Here is a 25,319-nt window from a genome sequence, read left to right as displayed (position 1 = left end):
ATAAGAATAATTGTGGTGGCTGCGTTGGAACTCCAGGGATCAAATCTGCTCGAATTTTAACTCTTGACTTTTAGTTTTTACTGCGGTTGCCGTGCCTCGCCTGAGACTTCAAACGCCCCTTCGTCATTGGAGGCGTGGCCTTGAACCTATAGGTCCTCGTGAGTGCAGCAGCCTCGCTCCGGATGTGTCTGTGTGTGTGTCTGTGTATTGCACGTTGCGCAACGAGAGCCTCCACGGGCAAATCTGCGACCTCCGGTGAGCCGAGGTCCATGTCCGTACGAGATCGTCCGAGCACTTTGCCTCCTCTTCCTCTTCCTCTTCCTCCTCCTCCCGCCAGAGTCTTCGACTGGGATTAAAACGACACAATCTCACAAACCACGTCAAAGTAGAAAATAAAACTAGGATCATATAATAATATTACAAAGACTACAACCTCCCCGCTCCCAAACTCCGCCCCTCTCGATGAAACCCCGCCCCCATCCCGCTCGTTTCAATAGAGTAATAATTACCATATTATACGACAGAGGCTGTCGCCGGCCTCTGCACGGTGGCACCTTTAGAGTGGAATTTTTTCACCTTTTTTTTTCTTTCTTTCGTTCTTTTTTTTCTTTTTTCTTTTTTTTTTTAACTAATGATACAATTATTTGTAGTTGATATCGGAGTATCGTAGCTGTATGGTGGTAAAAAGATAGGACAGAGGTGCGCTCTCAAAAAGGAACCCTGCGCTCTGGTGGAGTAAACATCATGGCACGAAGCTCAGCCTTGTGGGCCAACACACCCTCAGAAGTAAGGCCTTGTTTTTTTGTTTGTTTTATTTATATATGTATATATATAATATATATACATATATATGTATATGCATATATATATGTATATATACATATATATATATATGTATATATATATATATGTATGTATATACACACACAAATACATATATGTTTGTTTTTTTCAAGCAAGCAGTCCCACCTTCCGCATGGAGCGCAGAGACCCAGGGTGCCGTTTGAGGCGCGGGCAGCGATAAAGCAAATGTAAGCACTGGAAGCGGATGGATGTGGCATGCATGGTTTGAAAGGTCAATGCTGACATGGCTCATGGAAGCGGTCCTTAAACCCTGACCCCTGACGGACCCCTCAGGATCCGCGCAGGGGTGGCGCGGGGGGGTCGGGGGTTGGGGGTTGGGAGGGGGGGGGGCCTCTGATGTGCTGAGCTACATGGCTGCTACTGCTGCTGATTCAGTACGTTGCGGGAAGTACCTATGCGAAGACGAGTAAGTTAGAGCGATAAACCTGTCATCTAAAGCTAACCTGGAGGCTTTTTCTTTTTTTTTTTTTTAACGTTTTGATTAATATTTGGCTAGCCAGTTCGGTAATATTTTGATCTACAAGCTGACTTAGGTAATTCCTAGCTCATTCTACCTGTGCTTAAGGCAGTATTCGTCACCTCAACGCACTTTAAGAAGGTTTCCCACCTAGGCTGAAGTCGGCCAACGGCAATAAATACCAGTAGCCTGAAGCTAACCTGTAGCTAGCATGGGTAGAGGAGTGTACGGGCCTTTTGCGGTTTTGTCTAGCCTGGTCTAGTTGTTTTTTTTTTGTTGCAAGAAGCGCATTTCATCATTAGCTAGCTACTCAGCTGATTTAAAAAAAAAAAAGGAAAAACAGTTGTTCCTGTGCAAATGTACTTTTCCCCTCCCCGCCGCCGACGTTAACGCCCTTAAAGCGATGCTGCTGCAGCGCCGAGCATAAAAAGCCCTTGTGTGCTCCTGTCCTTTAAAAATTAAAAAGCCCTTGCTTTGAGAAAAGCGTTTCCCCCCCCCCTACCCCCACCCTCACACCCCGCTTTCACAGCCCATGACAACTGCTGATGTTGTAGTTAGCTTGCAAAATTAATATTTACACGCGGCGGACAGCGAGAGCAAGTCCGCGGCGACGCACGCTCGTCCCTTTCAGCTCCCGTTATGGCAACAGACAGTGGTTAAAACAGCGGCGCCATGAATTAAACAGTATGACTGAGGTTTGAAAACACATTTTATTATCAGGGCATGTTAATAACTCTCTCAGTGGCGGTGCGGTTGGTGTCAGCTTTGTGTACTTTCATATTTAGCTTGTTACAAAACAGTGCATTGGTGGCCTTGAGAAGGAAAAGACACAAGTAAATGTCAACACTTACACTAGCTCGTCACACTTTTATGGCTATTTTGCCCCTTGCCTGCTGCGTCACAACCCCTTTCCTCTTGAATGCGCGTGCTATGCTGCGCGAACAGCCGAGAATCGCCTTCCTACCAACACTGACACTGGGCCAAAGTCACAACAGACAAATCGCCAATTAACGGCAAATATTATGTGATGTGAAGAGCAAAATAAAGCCCGATAATGTGTCTTTTTTCTGAGAGAGTGTCACAGATACGTTATTGTGTACTTCTTAAATCCCATTATCGCAGCTTTTGGAAACACATAGCTCACAGCCAGTGACGCTCGAGGCCTCGGAAGCTTCGCCTGAGCGTCCTCTGTCGATGCTTAATTTTTTTTAATTTTTTTGCAGAGCATCACAGGCTGACATAAGCCTAATTTTTATTTTTTTTGTCGAATTAATCTCCCCGACGCTGCACGGATTAAAGTCTTTCCCCCCCAATCTTTTTTTTTCTTTCCTGTGTGTGTGTTGTCTTGCAAAACTAAGAGGCGAAGAAGAATTTGCCTGGAAACTTCCTCAGTAAATCAGGTGCATCCAGTGATCGCGGTGAAGCAGCAAAGAGCCTTAACGCCAAACCGACGCTGGGAAGTCGACTGCTTGCACACGGCCGACTGGGGAGAGCAACATTTTTTAGATTTTTAAAAAAAGAAAATTGTCACCAAGTCGGCGTCACATCCGTCTAATAATCCCGTTTGCGCGTCGGGGAGGAAGGAAGAGACGAGGCAAACGGGACCACGACTGCCTGGGCACGTCGGAGGGAACTCTCGGGAATGCACGTCGGTTCGTGCACACGTACGGAAGATAAAGACGAAAAGGGGAACAGGGGGGGGGGGAAGCCGACCTGGTGAGTGACAGCCGGGCGGAAGGAGCACATGTCCTCTGAATAATGCACGCGCCCTCCTCCAATCCCATCTATCTGTCTTTGAGCCTCCCCCCACCGCCCAACACCCTGCGCTGGTTGAGAGATATGCGTTCTGGAGGCTGAAGAAAGACGTGGTTTTATTTCCGCAGCGGGCAAGAAATGGCAAATTTGCGTTTTTTTTTGTTGTTTTTTTGAAAGGTGTTCGTCTGGAGGTAGTGGGCGAATAAAACCATCAATAAGAAACGAAAAGATAAAGGCGTGTCTATTTGGCTCTGCCTTTAAAGCGTATTCACAGCTCAGCGGTCTCCTCTTCCACTGCAACCTTGAACCTCCGACAAACGCTGCTAGCCTACCAATGGGCGTCGACCGACGGAAGACATGACCATATAAGGGGCGGGTGAGAGGAGGAGTTTAGATGGTGGCAGTGAGGTGGATCATGGGGCAAGAAAAAAGAGTGTTGGGAGGAGGGGGGTGAAAGGTGATGACCGAGTGTGGACACACAAACAGATATTTGATCATCTCTCTCTTTTTTCTTTTTCTTTTTTTTTTTTTTTTTAGTTTTTCGGCCGAGTCCAAGAGATGACGCGCGTGCGGCTTGGGGGGGGAAGAAAGGGGGTTTTAAAGGAAGCACCAAATGACAATCGGAAACTAAGAGTCACCTAAAAGTTCAGTTCAGTTAGCGTTCCCCAACGGACGATCTGGGGTAAAAAAAAAACAAAGACGAAAACCACCTCGCAGGTCGAACCCCTGGGATCGGAGCGATGGCGAGGGAGGGCAAAATGGAAGCGAGGATGAGCTCAATTCAGTTTCAGTTCGGTCACTATGTGAAGGCAGCCGTCCCGTGACTCTGTCAGTTAATATGAATATATACACGATTATGTTTAAAAAATAATAACCAGCGCCGACGAGCGTGCCGCAAATTGGACGGGCACTCTCCGGCGAACTGAAAGTGAATCGATCACAACTTCCGCCCCCGAGGTGTTAGCTTTCGCGCTTTCAAACGCAAGCGCCCACTCGGAGGCCGTTCCCTGAACTCATCACTCAACTCTGTGGCTTTTCTTGAAAGGTCAGGAGGACAGCAGAGGCCACGTGGGCAAAAGATCACATAGTCTCGCCCTGTTACATTTTTTTTTTTTAAGGAGAAGTTGCCCCGAAAGGAAAAAAAACAAACCCTCTTGCAATAAATATTCTTCCTCCTTAAAAAGATGGGAATCGAACTTGGAGACTCAACTGAAATACGCCTTCGTACATGAGGACTTTACAGCGTAAACTACAGTGATACGTGGTAGAGTTGGGAGCAACCTCTCCCGTCCAAACCCCAACCTGCTACACAACTCGCACTTGTCACAGGGCTCAGGATTCACAGTTCAAAGGCTAAAAGTTCACAGTTCGCAGTCAAAGTTTTATCAAACCCCATCCCGTCCTCTCGTCCCTGTGTGTCTCGCTCTCACTCGCTCGCTCGCACTCCCCCCGCGCCATCCATCCATCCATCCATCCATTCATCCATCCATCCATCCTCTCTCCTCCTCGTTCCGACTGGGCAACATCTTCGGCCGTGGCCTCTCAGACGGGAGTGGTCCTGCGGTTGGGGTCTTTGCTGTAGTCTTTGGTGAGCGTGCTGCTCTGCAGGAACTCCCTCTCGGAGTTGAGCAGACCGCCCATGCCACCGGATTTGGTAGTGGCGTTGCCCGGCTCGCGCGGGTTCAGCGTGTACATGGGCATCTCGGAGGCCGCCGGCCCCGTGTAGCCGCCTTTCCCCAGGGGCGAGGCGTCTCGGCTGGGGGCCTCCGAGGAACGCACGCTGGAGCGGCGCCGGAAGCGGTAGCGGTACGAGGGTATGCGGCTGAAGGCAGACTTTTTGATGAGCTCGGTGCGGGACTTGGCCCGGAGTTTGCGGTGCTTCTCGATGAACATGTGAACGGCCAGCACACCCACCATTTCCGCCATGATGAAGGAGAGCGCGCCGAAGTAGAAGGACCAGCCGTAGGAGTAGGACTTCTTGCTGTCGCTCTGACCCGGGTCGCCCGAGTTGGCCGAGATGTAGACGATGATGCCGATGATATTGCTGAGCCCTGGGGGGGTAAAAATGGAGAGACGATGAGGGACGGTAGTGCAGCGTGTCACCTCCGACTAAACCAAGAACAATCAAGACAACTGCACTGCCAGTGTTGTTGAAAATGTAACAGTACTATCTTATCAAAGTAATGTAACTAATTACATTTTGACTACTTTTCTAAACTAGGCCTGACAGTGTTGTGCTCTCAGCAGTGCTCAAAACAGAGAGAGACAATTCAACTGGCAGGTAGAGGGCGCTGCAATCCCCAGCTTGACAGGAGAACCAATCAGAAGTACAAGAACTAGGGATGCAAATGATCAATTAATTCATTTATCGTTAGTTGATCGATGGATTAACGATTAATTGATAAGCAGCGATTTTTACTGAGAACCTAAATTTCACAATGGAAAAAAACCTAGAACAAGTCTAAAAGTAACTTGTTCTAGGTATGTTATGACCATCACAGTATCTACAGGTCAAATGCTCTTTCCCGCCACTACACTGTTATATTAACTACCTGTGTTTAAAATGTTCAATTATTGCGAGTAATTTAATTTAATCGATTAAATTCTTAATTGACAGTTAATCGATAATCGATTAATTGTTAACATCCCTAACTAGAACAGTATCAAACTTCTGTGGTCTGTGGAAGGAAACAGAAAAGAACGATGCTCGTGCCAACCCATTGCATGAGAAAATCATTCAAAGCAACAACAACAACAAAATTAAACATAATTGTAATTGTTCAGATGAATTTAAAATTGAAATCATGATTAATTCCACAAGTAACTGTTTTTAATTACACGTTTTGTTTCTGTTTGTAATTAAATTGCGTTAACAACATTACATGCAACTCGTTCCACTCCCAAACATGTGCACTGCATTTGCACACTTGTGCACTCCAAGTAAGCACAATCGGAGCCCAGCTTGTACTTGTTCTTTTCTGATTTCTTTTGGCAGGCTGCGCTTCTGCCAAATTGAGAAAAAAATCAACATGACGCAAACTTCAATCCACAAAAGAGAAGGAGCGTTGTCTTTTCTTTTCAGAAAACCGTTCAGCTCAAGAAAGTCCAAAAAACGCCGGCGAGTTTGTCAAAGCAGCGCAAATGCTGTGGAGGGAAAGTGGTGGGAGACTGAGTGACGGAGCAAAAACCTGAATGGAACGCACGGAAGGGGGTCTTCGCGGAGACGCCGAAGAGTCATTGCGTACAGCTGCGCCCCCTTATTTCATATCATTAGTCCAGCGTGCGGCGTAGTGAAGCGCACAGGATGGGGACAATTAGCCCGCTGTAATTAACCGCAACCAGCGCCATACTACTGTGGTAAATAATTACCAAATTGGCTGCATGAATTGACTACAAAACCCAAAGGGACCGTACACATGCCACTAAACAGCAATTACAACCCCTATGCGTGTGAGGAGGTGCTGCGGCGCGCACGCGCAGGCGTCTTTATGAGGCTGTCAGCATTAATGTGATGGATTGCATGTGTGAGTATGTATTTGTTTACGCTCTCACACACTCACGGCGCATCCCGGCGGCGTTGCCGTGTTCTCCCTCATTGATTAATCAGCCGCAGTGTCAATTTATACACTCTGGCGCCGCGTGCGGACACTCCTGTGTGCTTTGGATGCCTGATGGGCTTTTACGACAAATATTTGAGGGCCGCAAACCCCCCCCCCCCCCACACACACCCTCCGTTTGTAGCGGCCCCACAGCAACGCAATTACAGCTTCATCCCACATTGCCGTGTAAAATGCAGCAGTTCATCAAGAGCCTTGTTGAACAGGCCCAGCATTTGGTCTGGTTTGACATTTGGTTCATTATCTCGCTAAAGAACAAAATAAATAAAAAAAAAGCCCATGCATTTGATGTATTTTGCATTAAGAGTCACTTTTAAGTCTCCAAGTGGAATTTCCTTTAGTAGAGTCACCCACATTAACCCACATGCTCCCTTCTGCTGTTCCGCCCGGGTCAGAAATGGATGTTTCAGACGGGAAATGCATACCGGCGTGATTCAAAGTGCTTGTTTCCTCTTGTTAGACAAATACGCAAAAGATGACATTATGTGAGCATACTGAGGTTGTTGGATTGTGTATTGGATGGGTTTTGAAGTAGGATGACCTGTTCCGTCAACCTCCATTTGGTTCACTGACTCTCAAACCAACAGGCACTGAGAAGTAAAGGGAATGTACCCACTCCTATGACTATAGGGGTTAAGGTATTGGGCAAATTTGCCAACATTTTAAACTATCCCTTTAGCAAGTCTCCCTTGGATCCGTGGATAAAGTTATTTTTTCTTTAAAAAAAAAACAAAAAAACAACAACAACAACAAAATTCAATATTTTAGTACAATGGAAAATAGAGAAAAGAATGAAAAAATGAAAAAATGTTGAATCAGTGTCATAACCAAAGAGCAAATATTATTCTAAAGGAGTCTGTGTCATATCTGCGGAACAGACGTGATCAGCTAGCATCCTTAGGATGATCGGGAATTAGCATCGGCATGGAAATCACGGGCCTTTCCATTGAAAGCAACAATTTTACCACATTCTGAGCTCACAAACGGCCAACGCTCCTCTCCAGAAGAGGAAGAGAAGAGAAGCTCCACCATTAAAACGCGTGGTGCGCACACTGACCTGCGGAGACGAAGAAAATGCCTGCGCTCAGGATGACGTTGTGTCGGCTCCGGTAAAACTCACTGGCGGCGACGCACAGCCCTCCCAGGAAGAGCAGGCCCACGCTCATGATGGGGAAGATGCTGGAGGCGCGCACAGCACCTTCACACAAACACAGACCAGACAGGGACGGGTGAGGAGGCGCTGGTGGCCGCGGCAAAGAGCACGTTCATCGTTTGAACACACTTTGAAATCGAGTTTTTGAAATATCTTTATGGAGAAATTGGAATGTTGGAGATGGAAGCAAAAGCATTGCACATGTGTATATTCTGATAGAATAATAGTAATAATACTATTGCCCTTTGTACCGTGAGTTGTGTCAGAAGTTGTTTGATCGGTGTAAAACTGTTGACTTGATGTGGCTGAATGATGCAGACTGACTAAAGTGTTTAGTTTTTTTCTTGATTACAAGGTATTTGCCCTTGCCGAATATTTAAGCCTGGGCTAAGACAACATAAAATACATTTCGGTGAGACATTAAGTCGGTTGTTCTTTTATTTTTACTTACTCTTTTATTTGTATGTTAACCTACAGTGAATTGTGGCGTCATCTACAGGAAGTGAACGTTATGATTTAATACGTTTTTTGTGTTGCTTTATAATCCCGAAAGGGTTGGCTCCTATTTGGACGTGACACAATAAAATTAATTAATTAATTAATTCATTCATTCATTCACTCACCACATTGATAACAACATATATAAGGATGAAAATAACTTTTAATAACCATTTGTGTTAAACATATTATGCCTTTAAAAGCAAACCTATCTATCTATCTATCTATCTATCTGAAATTTGCAGATGCTAAAGAGATTAGCGCACATGCTTTTTAGTACGGTTTTTGTAGTGTTTTATAGTCCCGAAAGGAATGGGTCCTATTTGGACATGACACAATAATAAAATTCATTCATTCATTCATTCATTCATTCATTCATTCATTCACCACATTGATAACAACACATATAAGGATGAAAATAACTTTTAATTACCATTTGTGGTCAACAAATTATGCCTTTAAAAGCAAACCTACCTACCTACCTACCTGTCTATCTACCTGTCTACCTGTCTATCTGTCTATCTGACACTCGCCAATGCTAAAGAGATTAGCGCACGTGCTTTCCTTTCGATCTGTATCCCTATCTGGATGCAGGACGACACAGATGAAAGAAAAGGAGGCCCGCCTTTGCAGACGCTCACGCGGACACACAGGAGGCGCTGGAGCGCCGAGTGAAAGGGAGCTGCTGGGCGGATGCGGCGGTTGAAAACAGACAGATGGAGTCACGCCGACATATGCGCGGCAACAAACAACAGTGGAGACGGGAGCGAGTGCGTGGGAGGAGTGAAGCGTTTGTCAGCGGCCCGTATGTGTGCACGATGCGACGCCACGCTGGGGAATTTTTATTTTTTTTTGAAAGATCTGCAAACAGCCGATCATTCAGAAACTCCTCTGATTGATGGTTGAATCAAAATAAAAGTGAGTGAGACGCCATTGAGGAGTCGATCTGTTTTCTCAGCCGTCAGGACGCAGTTAAAACTGACAGCTGCGTTGACCACTGGCACTGCTGCGACGGTATGTATATAAGCCCCGCCCCCGTGGCCCACAACCCTGGGCTGTATACAGTGGCGGTCACTAGGTCCCCTCTCTCCATTGGCTGGCCAGCTCAGAGGCCTGCGTCCTGATTGGCTGCCTCTGGGGAAGATGCTCCGTGTTCAGTGGAGCAAGTAAAAAGAAGCACATCTTCCCCCTTTTCCCACCCCCTCCATTTTTGTTCCCATTTTTTCCGTGTCCGGCGTTGACTGTGGAACAGGGAAGAGGCCCTTTTCCTCTCAAAGGAACAAGAACAAGCCTAAATCATGCTATAAATACTCGCTTGCGAGCTGTTAATAACATGATACAGTATTTTTAAGCTACATACCAATATTTTAGGATTATAGATTCCGGTTTGCGGATGAAACTGTGGATGTATCGCACATGTGTGATTTACTGATATGATCACTTTCTAAAATTTTAACTGAGTTTAACGTGAGACCAAAGGTGGTTGCTTGATTGTTTAACTGTAACTGATGCACACGTCACATCTTCGCCGCTTTATCAAGAGTACAGACAGGGCTCGAAAGGCCACAGATTTTGAAAACATTGCAGTGTGTGTGTGTGTGTGTGTGTGTGTGTGTGTGTCTGTGTGTGCACACTGTGTGACATCACTCTTACGTAGAAGGTACTCGGCAGCGTCAGCTTCGTAATCGGCGTCCTCCGGGAAGTGGTCGATCTTCTTGCACACACCTCTGAACGTTCCTGCAGGAGGGAAGAAACCAACATCAGTCCAGATCTTTATCACTTGTCAATAAGAAAATAAAGCACTTTCTTTGTAAAAAGGCAAGACACAAAAACCCGACACACTCACTCACACACAGACACACACACACACACACACACACACACACACAAATTGACTTGTGATGTCCTAATTACAAAAATGATATTATGTAGACTGATGTAATGAATCAATTAATCATTTATTTAACTCTTGTCCGGTTAGTTACACCTAATATTGCAACAAATATGTGAATGTGTTGGATGTATGCTGAAAATCATCCAAATATATTTTTGATTTAATGGTGATTTTGTACATTGCAATGATGTAAAGAAATAAAAAAAAAAAAGAATTACTTGTGCATTTTTCATGCTTGTACTACGATATTGCAGCACTTAATCACAGTTTCCGAGTGAGAAAATCGTATCCATCACAAACATGTTTGTGTGTGTGTGCTCAATAAATAAAAAAAAAAACATGAAGGGGGTGGGGGGGGGTGGATGCACGCAAGAGGGAAACGGCAGATGATGCAGGACAGAGCCGTCGCCTTCGGGGTGTGTGTGCTGAACGCCGTCTTATCGCACTCACTGCATACACACACGCACGCACACACACACACATCAGCTCATTGAACTGATACATGAACACAATCAATCATGCATGTAAGTAAAATCCTTTTTGTGCATGCTTGTGTATGTGTGTGCGTGTGCGCACACTAGGAAAGATGGCATTTTGAGGATTGTAACAAGTCAAAGTGAAGACAGGACTCATTGGATGGAAATTGAATAGAGGTCAATTTAAAGTCCTCACAAAGATGGAGAAACACGATCGTGCAACGTGTGTGTGTGTGTGTGTGCGTGCGTGCGTGCGTGCGTGCGTGTTTGTGTGGGCCGCATTAAGGGGAATGAGTCACTCTCTGCCTGACACCCGGCACACTGGTAGGAGACTGCATCCTCGTCAATACATTACACACACACACACACGCGCGCACAGCATTCCTTCTGCGTGTGCAAGTGTATATATTTATGTGTGGGTGTGTGTGTATCCTGCTCGTAGCTTTAATTCCCAACCATCATTCAATCCCATTCACACATGGTCAACACCACGGGGGATGCGAGAGCGGGAAAAATAGTGGGTGGCGGCGGCGGCGGCTTATGGGGGATGGAAGAAGGAGAGATGAGGGAGGACGACGGAGGAGGAGGCGGAGGAAGAGGAGGAGGGAAGCAATGGTGGTTAAAAAGAGGGGTTTTTTTTTTTCCGGTGATGAAACGGCACGTCGGAGTGACGGAGAAGTGGAAGGATGGAGGCTGCTTATGAACAACGGATGACTCAACCTAATTGCTTATTTGCATAGGAAGAGCTCCTTTCCAGCGCTCGCACTCAGAAACATCACTCATGAATGGATTCATCCCGCTAATGCCAGCAGGAATCGGAACTACCCTCGAAGCAAGCATGCAAATTGACCAAGAGGACATTTATGGATGGTGCTTGAAAACTGTATTTGGCAACCTAAAGCATATGTACTTTAGGTGTACGTGTTCTATATATGGCCCCTGTATGTGTCCGTGTGTCTTTTTTTTACCCAATTTATTTTTCATGGGATTCTGTTCTATTTGGCTAAAACTTCATTAGCAGATAGACTGCTAGGACTTGTCACAATAGGCTTTTGAGATGCATTCAGCCAATCAGCTGAGATGAGCAGTGACAGCAAACCGTAGCAGCAAAGACGAGGGGCAAAAAAGGACAATAGAGTTTCAATTTTTCACGCAAATGTATCTTTATATTCCAGGGTGAAGAGTTAGGTGAAGGACGGGTTAGGTAAAATAACATCTTTGCAAAAAATAGGGGGACAGAAAAACGTGTGTGTTCGTTTGTGTGTCTATGCAGTGTGTCTTCCATGTCTCCAAAGAGCATTGTGGCGAGCCACCACGAGACAAAATGCTGTATCAGTGAATGAATCACTTGCTGTCGCGCAGGCTTAAGTCAAGTGTCACAACCCGGCGATGATATCATCAAAGAGGAATCGCTGCGACACATACACACACACACACACACACAGACGTGCGCACACAACATAGAGCACAACAAACTAGTTAAATTGATGTGTCGTTCAGATCAGACTGAAAAGAAAAGAATGTCGTTGGGTGAATTTAAAATGCCCAAATTTGACAGAGCTCCCATCACAGACTAGATGCCTGAATCTCGATCATCTTCCATAACAATAAAGATCTGACTTCTTCCATAACATTGATGCTAGGCACGTCTACGTGGGGGCCCAATGCAGCTGCACTACTGCTTTACTGTTGTAAGTTATACCTGTGCCTCTTTCCCCCCCGCCTCCGTCAACATCAATCTGATCTCTGTCTCAATGTCCAAGCCAGCGTATTGCAGGAATAGATGCCAATTGATTTGGCCGTGAATCACAACTTCGGCGAAACTAGCTCTCAACTAGCTAATTTGAATATTAACAAGTTCTGGCTGAGCACTGACCATTGAGAAAAGGGGCAGAAATGGGAAAAAAAAAGAGGCACCTACAGTGTACAGGAATTATTCAGCTGTCGGAGCGAACATGGTTGTTACAGAAGCTCAGGGAAAAATAACGCAACGTTAGCCAAAAGCCATCACGCAGCAGAGGGCACAGATGGCCTCTGAGCTCATTAGCGCGACACTGGAGATCAATTCAGAGTTGGAAAATCCTTGGTCTGCATTAACCTGAATGCCACAATCGGAGACAACACAAATTAACACATTTGTTCCATTCACAAAGACTTGGATAATCTGATAAAACATCCCACTCACCCTGCCTGGCAACAACGGTCACACCTACAAGACAGATATTGCACCATAAACTGAATTCCTAAGGGAAGGGACGTGGCTAAACGAGTCAAAGCATCCAACACTACTGGATACACAGTCACGAAAGGTGCCGCATCACAAAGACGATTCTTCCAGGAAGTAGATTCAACAGTGGCGAGAACCAATGCAAACTCCCTTCACCTTGGGGTTTGCTGAATCACACGCTTCCAAAACTCCTTTCATAATCAAGGCAGACATTCATCCCTACACATTGCAAAGGTAGCACTAACTCATTTGACTCAAAGGACTCAGGTGATCCGGTTCTGATTGGTTACTGATCCAAATAATTCACAACTGTTTAAGTTATGGAAGACTTAAAGCCTCACAAATGACAATTTACGCCGATGATCTCTAATATATCCTCACTAAGAAACTCTGTGACTATTCAAAGAAACATAAGCTTTAAACACAACTCTTCAAGTTCACTCAAACCTGCGCTCCCAGTTTCCCCCCATGATGTCATCCTGATTAGCGGCTTAACTAATATCCCTCATTAGGATGCAACTCAAGTGTAGGATAGTGACAAGTCGTTCACCGTAGCAGAGCCTATTGCTGTAATTATGGGCTTCATCATGAGACTTCAGCAAGCAACCATCTTACTCAGACTGAAGGACAATTACAGTGCACTTCCTAATGATCTCTTTCATTACTGGATGAGCACAGCCACATTCTCAGAAAATTATGTCAGCCGGTCTTAGGACATAAAGTCCTCCCCAACATTATCATTCGCAATCGGCTTTGCAGCGTCAGATCTGGATAAAAGGTTTTCACATCATAATAACTTGTAGGAAAAGGCAAAGTCATCTATGGACAACCTGCCAGAAGAGTGTAAAATATGCTCAGTGTTGCATTCAATCATATTGTTGTTTTCTGGTTGTTCAATGTAGGTCCCCTCTAACACTGGTGTCAGATTCTGCTGCATACTGTATGAGCTACAAGGTACACTTCCAGACAACAAATGCAATACTCCTTTGATTTGGAGAAGTAATTCATATATTTTAAGGTAAAACAGAATGCAATCAATAACAAACAAACAACATTGGCTAGCAACAATTTCACAAGCTGCTCAAGAGCCCGCACATAGCGCCCTCTTTACTATGTGTTTCACAAAGCTGTAAACCATCTGTTCTGGTTTGGAGTTTGCACTTATATTGTCTTTTTTTTTTTCCCTTAACAAATAAAAGTGAGAGGTTTCATTAATGATAATTCATATATACATAAAAAGCTGATCCAAATTAAAGACAAAGGTGCAAGTACGTCAGACACAATGAGTAAACAGGAGAACATTTCTTTGCAATATGCATTCCCACCACTGGAGGCTACCAAACTACACAAGCTGTGTCTTTAAAAGAAGCTTCCTGCTTTTGTAGTGTGTTAAAGCAAATTCCTATCCTCTTACTCTATTATGCGTCTGTTTCCTTTTATAACTCAGTACAAATTTGGGGCTGGGTAAGCATACTCATACTTTGAATATGTATGTCCACGTGTGGACGCCTTTAGTCGCGCGATGCGAATCACTCGAGTGGAAAACTGCCAAGCAAAACGGACAGACGACACGATAAAATCATACATGAACTGTTTATTTTTGCACATGCACCCATGCGCGCTTACACACTGGAAGCATCTATCAGGAGACATTTGCCTCACAAAGGTCAATGTGGCCTGAGGGCCAGCACAATCCACAGCCGTGGCAAGGCATCGTGGGGCACGACCAATAGGGTTGGGAGTCCAGTGAGTGCACAAAAGTGCCTCAGTGTGTGTGTGTGTGTGCGCGTGCATGCGTTTTTTCCCCCTCTCCAAATCTCGTGTCTCCTCGTCGTTCCTCAAAATACGACTTACGTGACCGCGTGCGTGGCCTCTGAACGTTGCGCTGCATCGCGACCGTGACGTAACGCGATCGGAAGGAACGGCCCGTAATAACTGCAGCGGTGACGGAGGGGAAAGAAAACGTGGCTCATGTTGAAACATAGGAAGAACATTAATATAATGAAGACCTCTGACTGATAGGAGACGCGCCACAGCGGACAGACGAGGGCGGGAGAGGGAGCGCAAACGGAACGCGGCCAATCAAAGGGCTCGGAGACGAGGAGGCAGAGTCCAACCAGAACCCCGGGTCACCGGGTCCTGGCGGCGCGTTAAGCGACAACAAGCGCTTTCCTTGGTTAGCGTTGTCTCTTTTTTTTTTTACACCTCCAAGCCTTCTGCTACCCCCCCCACCACCACCACCACCATCACTACCACAACCACTACTCTCCTGAGCTTTCCCTTCCCCCGCCGACATCTGCGTAACTAACGTGCTCAACCATCTCGAATCAAAACGTACCCAAAAAAAACCCCACTCCGAGTTCACAAGAAAAAAAAAAACATTCCCAGGCATTAAACGGCACTGAATCAAGGTTAAGAGAGGGAGACAAACAAAAAATAGGGTTTAAAAAAAAACGTTGTGTCCAGTTAACCCCCGCAACCCGAGCCCGCCACATCTGTGACGAGCCGCTCCGTGAGGCGCCAGATGTTCGCCCTTGATCAGGCGGACGCAGTCGCAGCCCCCACAACCCTCCCACCACTCCAACCCCAACCCAGACGTGCGGCGCCCCCTCTCACACACACACACACACACACACACACACACACACACACACACACACACACACACACACACACACCCGCAGCATTGCAAAGCACTGCGAAAAGGTCAGGCGCAAATAGCGAGGAAGCAGCAAAATGAATTACCATTTGCCGCGAAAGGACAAAACCCTCGTCCCTCCCAAAGATTCCGCGGTTCTGTCCGAACCATTTTAAAACGGCACTCCAGATCGTTTCCGACGGATGCTGGGTTCGGATCGCAGATTGTGACGGTTCAAGGTACACTTGGCGGTTTCCAAACGTTTCAGGGGCCCTTTGGCATCTCGGCTAAATGTGAAAAACTAATGGGCAGCCAATGACGACTGTGTGCTCAGCATCCTTTGGATATTCCGACTGATCATTCGAGATGTCAGTGGAACCACTTTTCAAGGATTTGGTCCATGAAAATAAGCCAATCAATGAAGGATGTACAGTTTAATGAGCATGAATGTATTCGTTTCACCTCAAGGTATCCCACGGGTAGCTGGCCAACATCAGTGTCACAGGCCGTCACCTAATAATTGTGAACACCTGAACCAAAGTCATGATTCTGAATCGAGTAGATTTCGGGGTAGACCACAGCAAGAGCGACTAAAAACTTGGCTTGGCAAGCAATTGTGGTGGGACATGATAATAACACAAGCACAATGTCTGAGCACACCCATTGCATTTTAAGGAGAAACCAAGCGTGAAACTTTGGGATAGGAGGGCGTAAAAAAAAACAACACCGACTGCTGCTAGTTAACGCCTAACCCTACAGGGAATCTTCCCTAATCAGCAGAGGTACAGTCCAGATGTCACGCCTGTGAGAACGGGAAACTGGCGCACGCCCACACACACACACACACACTTGCCAACTAGCAAACAGGGGAGACGAGCAGGGAAGGGGAGTGAGCCAGAGCGAGGAGAGGAAGCTGAAAAGCACAGCAAATTGCGCCGCTTGTTTCCTCAGAGCGCCTCTGACAGCTCGGTGTGGGTGACTCTACCTCCCCCTCTCCCGCCCTCCCCACCCCCCCCAAGCCGCCCCCGCCTCTCCCACCCCTCCCCCTCCTTCCCCGATTGCCTCTTCCCCGGCGAAGGGGAGGGAAGACGTGAGAAAGAAGAGGGGGAGAGAGGAAGAGGCTAGTTTCCACAGTGATGGCTGATGAAAGGGAACGAGACAGGTTCTGCTCGGTTGCACACCTCAACCCCCCCCCCCCCCCAACACTCCCCCTCTACCACCCGACGCTTCCCTCAGTCTGTTCCCCCTCAAAGACTCTTTTTTCCAACAAAAAAAAAAGTCCCTCTTTTTTACATTCCAGTCCCGGGTTCAAATTCCTCCTCGCCTCCTTCCCTCCGTAACTCCTGCGGTGCTCGTTACCGGAACGGACGATCCAAACGGCTTTTCCGAAACCTCTGCGTCATCTCCTCTCATCCCTGGAGCTGGCACGGGTGCACGCTCGTGCCGCGCAGCGCTCCCTAAAAGTAGGCGGATGCCTGATTTAAAAACAATGGATATTGACGCGCAGCTACGACTGCGTCCGTGGGAGCAGGATTTTTTTTTTTTCCCTTGCCACCGAAATAAGGGACACGGCAACGTGAAGATCTTGAACCTTAAATTAAAGCAAACCAGCATCAGTTGCCACATGGCATGCACATGTTGTTTCAGATGAGGGGAAATAAACATGATCTCAGGGGAATATTTAGGTTTGAAAAAAACAGCATGTGCATACAAATGCAAAAACACATTGCGTATCAGTGAAAGGAGTTAATCTGTGCAACAGCTGTGGGGAAGACATGAGAACATGCGCCTCACTGCGTACGTACAAACAATTGTTCACTCACAAGATTTTGGATGGATACAAGATGGATGTTTGCTTTCTTTTCTTCTGTTTTTGTCTTCTTCATGCTTTGATTGATTAAATACTGAACAAAAAAGAATAGTGGGTAGGATATAGATGCGTGTTTATGAGATATCTTTCTACAGCTTGAAAAAAAACAATCATTTGCAAGTATCCACAATAACAACACGACTTTGTTGTATAACCTAGTGATACAGTTACATCCCAAACTGGGAAATGACATTTTTCCATGCATGAGAGCATCTCCGCTGACGATAATGATCTCTGATTCATCCTTTGACCCCCCCTTCCCTCTTCTCCCCATCCTCCGACGGCCACCCAGGTGATCTCCTGCTCCCCCCTCCCCCCCGAGAGCGTCTCTGTTTTAAAACCCTGCTCCTTCTCTCTATTACCAGGTGATCGTTCAGATCCGTGGCGTGGTCAAACGCTCCCCGGAGATTCAACTGCAACGGAGGCCGTGCACGGCTCATCAATCACTTTCCGGCCGGCCGGCCGGCCGGCCGGCCAGCCGGCCATCCAGTCATCCAGCCAGCCAGCCAGCCAGCCAGCCCACCTGCCCACCGCGCTCACGCAATACACTCTGCCTCATCCCCGCCCTGCCTGCATCCTCTACCGCTCACTCCTTACGTTTCCTCCTTCCTTCTCTTCTCATTTCCTGCCTCTTTCGCGCTCATTTATCACAAGGGGGGGTTGGGACGGAGGAGGACTTAACACCTCGCTGCAACTGCAGAGACACGAAATACACATTCGCCTCACGCCGGGAATCCTGATATGACCACACGCACACGGTCGGTGGCTAGAGAGCGCCTCCTTGGATACGCTAGGAAAAAGCCAAGCCAGATTTGACAAAAAACGTCTGTGAAATCGCTGGACTTGGGTGAGGTTTTGTAGCACACACGTCTCTTAGGTCCCGTCGCTCTGAATTCTCACCTACGGCAAAGTTGTAGCGTTCATTGGGTTATAATTACTGTTGAGCAAGTGCTTTCAGCAAACATGTTGACAGCGGTCCATTTGTCATTATCTTCAACCTCCTCCATCTCACGTCAAACTCTTCCCCTTTTCCGTCACTCAACTTACCCAGCGCATAAATCCTTCAGAATTCCACCTTCAGATCTCTAACATCCATCTTGCCAATCAGTAGCTGGGTTTCTATGACCCCTAAAAAACTGCTCATGGAAACACCTAAAGTGCATTTACACGTCACTAGACGTGTAAATGCAGTCTGGTGACCAGGTCTTGTGACCAGTTCACTTCAAGTGAAAATGGCGCGTTATGATTGGACGGTGGAGGAGACAAAATGCAAAATATTTTTTAGTAAGTAATCAAAGAGAAAAATATAACAACCATTCTTGACAGCAAACAACATCGAAATGCAGATTTATCGCAAAACATTTTGTACCTCCATTCTCCTCAAAGTTGGACGAGATTTGAGGGGAATTACGACTTATGCCCTTCACACCATTCAATGGAAACACCTGCAAATCACAATTGTACTCTGTCGAAATTTTAGAAATATTTTAGAAACGCAGCTACTGTCTCTCTAGTTGTAACAAAACCAAGGAGGAACTACGTCGTTGGTATCTTCACAATTTACACATTTCTCAAGTTTTGATTTTTCAGCATTTTAAGTGTGGCATTTTTGTATGACGCTCGTAATGTGAAGATGTTTGACCCTATAGCACGTCAGGCATCTCAACGACAATAAAGTATCTAGCCATCTGTCTGTCAGTCTACCTATCAATATCTTTCGGAAAGCTGTCCTTAAGAAAAAGACAGCAGAAGATGAAGGGGAAAACAGGAAGTGAAACTCACAGATGCTAAAGAGATTAGTGCTGTCCCCCCCCCAGTAATTGGTGGCATTTCCGAGCTCCACGCCAGGCGGTGTTTGCGATCACACCAAAAGGAAGCTTCAATCTGTGGCTAATCGTCAAAATTGGCAGCACCACATGTAACTGGTCTGCTTGAATGTGAAAGGCAGCAGCTTCGTCCAGTCACCCTCCAAGTTTTTGTATCCCTTTCAGCAATCTTCGCCACGGGCTCTCCTACTAGATGCACGTGTGAGATAAATCCAGGGAATTTAGCAAATGTTCCCTAAGGGCATGCTTGAACGGCTCTCATCCTTGATTTTGATATTTCACCAGCACTTTTGTTTGAGCCAAGATGGTTTGAATTTGATTTTCCTCATATACCCCAGTAACAGCTTTCAGGCCTTTTCTGGTTAAGACACATTCTTGGCTAATATCACTTTTTTTTAAAAAAATGCATTATTATTATTATTTTTCTTAATATTAAAACTACCTATTACATATGTCAAAGTAATTGTAGGTGGGACTTTTCTTTGGTAGTGATATGTGTGATAGTAGTGAAAATGATATATATATATATATATGTATATATATATATATATATATATATATATGATCATATATAGATCCAAATATGCTTCACAAACTTTAACATTTTTATATTTTACAAAAAAAAGCTGAAATCCAACACAGGAGACATAAAACACTAGCTGCGATTCCAGCTAACAACCAGCTAACAAACGTAAACAAACGATCGCAAACGTAAGTCTCATAAATCTCGTGGGACGAGAATTACGGCTTATGCGCTTCACACCATTCAACGGAAGCACCTGCAAATCGCAATTGTACTTCGTCGAAATTTTTAAAAAATTAGCTTTTACTTTGCGAAAAACTGTCATGGAAACGCAGCTACTGTCACCAAAAGAACATCCGTTGAAAAAAAAAAGAATTCCAGTCTTAAAGTACACGATTCATTTTCTTGAGCTTTTATCACTTTTAACACATGCTCAACTCAAATGGCGCGCAGCGCACTACGCATGACTGCTCTATACATTTCCTGCAAGAACATGATGTTTCTCCAGCCGCCACTCTCGCTCTTATCTCTCATTCGCTCACTCTCTGATGTCAGCCAGAGTACAAGCCACATGTACACGAGTCAGAAACATCCATTTCCTGTCAGTTTATGAGGCGTTTATGAATTATAAAAACTGGGGCAGCCGGGGACCCGCAATGAGGGGGAAGGAGGATAAGATGGGCAGTGTGGGGCGAAGAGATAACACAAGTTACTCACTCACGTCATCATGCATGCATGTGCGCATTAGCGGGTGCATGTTTTTCGAGACTGTCCGTGTGCGCGTGCAAGCTGACATTGCGCTGACATTGTGTTAACTTGGCATATTGCTCCCACAGCTGTGCTTATGTGGAGGTTTGGGACTATCCACAAATTTGTCTATTTATTCATTCATTTACAAGTGTGTGTGTGTGTGTGCGCGCGCGCGCGCGCTTGCGTGGGTGTGTGTGTGTGTGTGTGTGTGTGTGTGTGTAAATTACAGTGCGTTTTCATTAAAGTCGTATACCTGCACCATCTGGCCCTGTAATAGCCTCCTTTGCCCCCCAGAATGAGATGGTTATGTTTGGCTGCATCTCTTTCTTTCCCAACCCCAACCCTAGCACACACACACACACACACACACACACACACACACACACACACACACACAGAGGCAACGTATGTGTTCAATGATAATTGAAACCAAAGTTTCATCTCTGCAAACAATTTTCCGAGCATCAAAGTCAAATCACGAAATGAATTACACGCTCGTGAAGCATCCAATTGGAAAATATCAATTTAAAAATGACTCTTGGCAACTCATAATTAATCCTGAAAACATAATCTGGTTATAATATTTATCCTAAAGGCCCGATGTGTAATGCCTAAAGAAATCAATGGACGTGGAATGTTTGTTCAAAAATCGCTAAAATAAGTAACTGTCGTGTTTTAATGAGACAAATAGCATTTATGCTACCACATCACACAGTGAATTTCTCTCACTTTCAGTCTGGTTCGAGAAATATTTGACCTTGCGTTTCTTGGAAGTGATACATGCAGGAGGTGCAGCTGCTTCACATTAAAAAAAATCGCACGGGCCGTTATGTCCTTGTGCAGTGGCACCAAGATTGCCAGGTATCAATAAATAACTTCTGCGGTTAAAAATGTAAACCGGCGGGTCTGATCTCGACATATGTATGAATGATTAACCCATCCGTTGCGTAAAAACCCCACATTTTAATATGCCGCCATGGCGCTTTGGATTCATTTTGTGATTCAGCAGAGGAAAAAGCAAAGCATGTGGGAAAAGCCAGGGGCCTCACTAGGGTGATTTCAGATAACCGGGAAAAAAAAACAAAAAACATCTAATGCCTTTGAATTGGATGCAATCTTATTCATCAGAGCAGTCTAAGTGCCGTCACCTATTTTGCAGCTTTAAATGAGTTGCAGCTTAGTTGCATCTTAACAGGCCGAGGCGACTTGATGGCACAGAACTGGTGAAACACTGGAAGTCAAGGTGCCACGGAAAAGGGAAAACTAAACCTCGGTGGTCGCTTTCAACACACAAACACAACTTCATTCCTGTGCTATGATTACTATTATTTTTTGTTGTAAAAAAAAAAAAAATCACTATATTACTGCAAAGAAGGCTACTTCAACCCCGCAAAAATAACAACAACTCAAAGTAAGTCGCAGGGGTCACATTTCTCGCATCTTAACGATGGTGTTGCCACATTTTTTAGACACCCATGACTGCATCGAACCCCCCACACCCGCTGCCACTGCAGTGCATGGCTGCCGAAATGAACACCTGAGCACCAGCCCAAAGCTGTGTCCTGCTGTTCAAAATTAGTGTCTCCTGGAAAGGGGGGGATGGGAGAAGAAGAAGAAGAAGAGGAAGAAGAAGAAGAAGAAGAAAAAAACCGAGACATAATACGAGACAACAAGATGGCTTCAAAAGCAGAAATTCCAAACAGCGCTGCAGTGCGCGCGTGTGTGCGTGCGAGTCCTGGCAACAGCTGATCCAGGTACTTGTTAGTGTTGCTGCTGAGTGTCTGATAGCGCTGCCAAGCGCCCCGTGTGTTTGTGCCTGTCAGTGTTTTTATTTGTAGCCTCAGCGATGCGGCGCTGCCGTGGGAGACGTTGCTGGCTTGGACTTGCACGGCTGCGTGCATGTGTGTGTGTGTGTGTGTGCGCGTGCGTACGTGCGTGCGTGTGTTTCTCGGGGGTTGTGTTTGTCGTGTGACACAGAGGCAGACAGGCACGCGAACGGACACACACACACACACACACACACACACACACACACACACACACACACACACACACACACACAAAAGCCACCGAGGCACCTCGGAGTCGGTCAGACTGATCACGTACCTTCCAGACAGCAGGTTCGCCAGAGGCCGGAGTGCGTCATCACCTCCTCGTTCTTGCGGCTCGTGTCGTTGTCGCCGCTGCTCTTGACGCGGCAGACGCCGCGCGAGTACAGCCAGTAGTCGGTGCCGACGGCGATGGTCATGAGGCTGAAGGCGGCGAACGCGCCCACCGTCGTCACGAGCATCTGGACGCCGCGGTCACACATCAGCATCTTCATATAGGCGGCTCCGGTTTTTGCCTTAATCTCTCGCGTCTTCCGCCCCCCTCTCCTCCCTCCTCCTCCGCCTCCTCCTCCTTCTCCTCTGTTTTGGATTCACCTCGTCTTTATTTGCTTTTTTCTATGCCCGCGAGACTTGGGTGGGCGGGTTGGGGGGAGTCGGAGCGACAGACAGACAGACAGGCAAATTTTTGGTTTTACGGAGGAAATGTGTGTTTTCGAGGCGCTTGTCACCGGTGCTGTCCGCCGGAGGCTCCGTGGCAGAGGGCGGCGGTGGAGGTGGGAGCGCGCCACGTCACTTTCTCGCGCATCCGAAACCGGTTTTCACCAACACCAACACCCTTTTTTTTTTGGTTGTTTTTTTTTTTTTTCCACCCCTTTTGCGCACAGCCTCGCGCGCGCCACGCACTCTCGCCGCCTGTTTAAGTGCCACCGGTTGTCTCTCCCTGCACCGCACCGCCGCCCGCGATACAACGCTGACCTCACGCAGTCAGAGGCAGTGGGAGCAGCCGACGCCACATTCTGCCCTCCACCTCCACCTCCGCCACCTCTTCAGTGTCTCTCCCGGCTTCGGCAAAAAAGAAAGAAAATGAATTAAAAAAAAAAATTGGAAAAATCCTCCAGATCACCGAGTCTCCTTCCCTTCCCTCCTCAACTTCTTCTTCTTCCTCCTCTGCTGTTGCTCTACCGAAGCAGCTCCCTGGTTAATCTGTTATCCACCAACAGAGAAGCTCTGACATGGCCGACTCCCTGGTTTAAAAAAAAAAACAAAACGTCGAGATGCGATGCAGAGGCGATCCTGGCGTCACCACACGGCACAAATCAAGTCGGGCTATTTCGAACCTGCTTCTATCACCGTGACGCCCGCTCTCTCCTCTGACTAACTCACTCACTCACTCACTCACCGCCGGGCTTGGTTCGCCTTCTTCGACAGCCTCTCGCTTCGAGCCGCGCCGCGATGCGATGCGATGTGAGCCTTTGCGCTCGGTTCGTCGCCTCTTTCCCGACGATTTGGGCGAACGGCTGGCAGCACGCAAATGGAGCCCAGGCGTCGGCTACGAACGACGACGAGTCGAGGCTGAACGACATCCGTCGTGTGTTTTCCGGTCCAGCTGTTGACTCGCTGGCATGCTTTTTTTTTTTTTTCTCCCCACCGCTCCCGCGCGTCCAGGCTACAGACACTCGAGCAAACGCGCAACGAGGATCGGAAACAGGATCGAGACGAAATCAGACGTATGTAGAAAAAAACAAAAACAAAAATGGGGGAAAAGAATAATCAGCTCTCTTTGTTTGCTCTCGCCGCCCGCTGATGAAGCCTGTAGGACAGCTTCACCCGCCTGGGTTTGCTCCCGAGAAAACGTGCCTGTTGGTACAAATGAAAAAAAAGAAAATGACAACGCTCGCCGCCGCCTCCTCCTCCTCCCCCCTCTTCGCCTTTCTCCTCCCCCTCCTCCTCCCCCTCCTCTTCCGCCTCCTCTCGGCCCAACCAAACACAAAACTAAAAGTAACCGCGCGTCTCCTCAAACTCCGCCCGAGGCCGCGCCGCTCATCTCGGATTGGGCTCTTGAGTGACAGCGCCCCTCAGGAGCTAATCGAGTGCAGTCACCGCTCACCGTCCCGCCCACCGACGGAGCGCCGTCAGTATATATAAAGCATGCGGGCTTATAGGGATCCTGAAGGGCTTCCGAGTTTCACAGGAGGAAAGGTCCTGAAAACGCTCTCCTGGAGGAAGACGGTTCGAACGAGTGATCAACAGAGAGCGCAGAAGCATGAAGCAATCACACCGTGAGTCATATACACGGTAGTGTAGCCACGAAGCTACACAAACCCACCCATCCACACCGTCGTCAATCGTCGCTTCTGCTGCTCTCAGGGTCGCGGGATGCTGGAGCCGATCCCAGCTGTTATAGGGCGAAGGCGTGGTTGCACCCAGGACCCGTCACATGTGAAGGAGCAGCAGCAGCCGCAGGAGCGGCGGCCACACGGGGAGCCTCGGTGTCGCTGTCCCTGATGCTGTAAGGACTGGGCTTCTCTGTGGCGCTGTCCCTGGTTCTGAAAGGACCGAGCCTCTCTGCGGCGCTGTCCCTGGTGTGGAAGGAACGGGCCGCGATGCGCGGCGCTGGCCCTGGTGCTGAAAGGAACGGGCCGCGCTGTGTGGCGCTGTCCCTGGTGCTGAAAGGAACGGGCCGCTCTGTGGCGCTGTCCTTGGTGCTGACTCCAAAGCCAGCGCTATTCCCGCTGCTCCCCCCTCCCAGCCTTTGCACCGCGCTGATTAGCAGGGTGTGTGCGTGCGTGCGTGCGCGCGCTCGTGTTGTTTGTGCGTGTGTGTGTGTGTGTGTGTGTGTGTGTGTGTGTGTGGTGTGTGTGTGTGTGTGAGAGAGAGAGAGAGAGAGAGAGAGGGAGAGAGAATGGGAGAGAGAGATTGGCAAGCGATGCATGAAGAATCGC

The 25,319-nt window shown here is 47.1% G+C and overlaps 1 protein-coding gene across 1 annotated transcript; it reads right to left on the bottom strand.

The window, feature by feature from the left end:
* Window positions 1-861: 861 nt before the first annotated feature.
* cacng3b (calcium channel, voltage-dependent, gamma subunit 3b) lies at window positions 862-23,280 on the bottom strand. The gene is made up of 4 exons (XM_076023903.1): window positions 22,655-23,280; window positions 9,998-10,081; window positions 7,751-7,891; window positions 862-5,127 (listed from the first exon to the last, which is right to left on the bottom strand). Exons 1-4 carry the CDS (start codon window positions 22,869-22,871, stop codon window positions 4,619-4,621), a joined length of 951 nt encoding a protein of 316 aa, XP_075880018.1. The 5' UTR covers window positions 22,872-23,280; the 3' UTR covers window positions 862-4,618.
* Between the last annotated feature and the right edge of the window lie 2,039 nt (window positions 23,281-25,319).

This window comes from Nelusetta ayraudi, unplaced genomic scaffold (genome assembly GCF_046127955.1).
Source record: "Nelusetta ayraudi isolate G7.1 ecotype Tasmania unplaced genomic scaffold, CSIRO-AGI_Nayr_v1 ptg000016l, whole genome shotgun sequence".
In the NCBI taxonomy this organism is placed as follows: Eukaryota; Metazoa; Chordata; class Actinopteri; order Tetraodontiformes; family Monacanthidae; genus Nelusetta; species Nelusetta ayraudi.
Note: the sequence above shows the minus strand (reverse complement) of the source record. Positions and strands in the feature narration are given on the sequence as shown.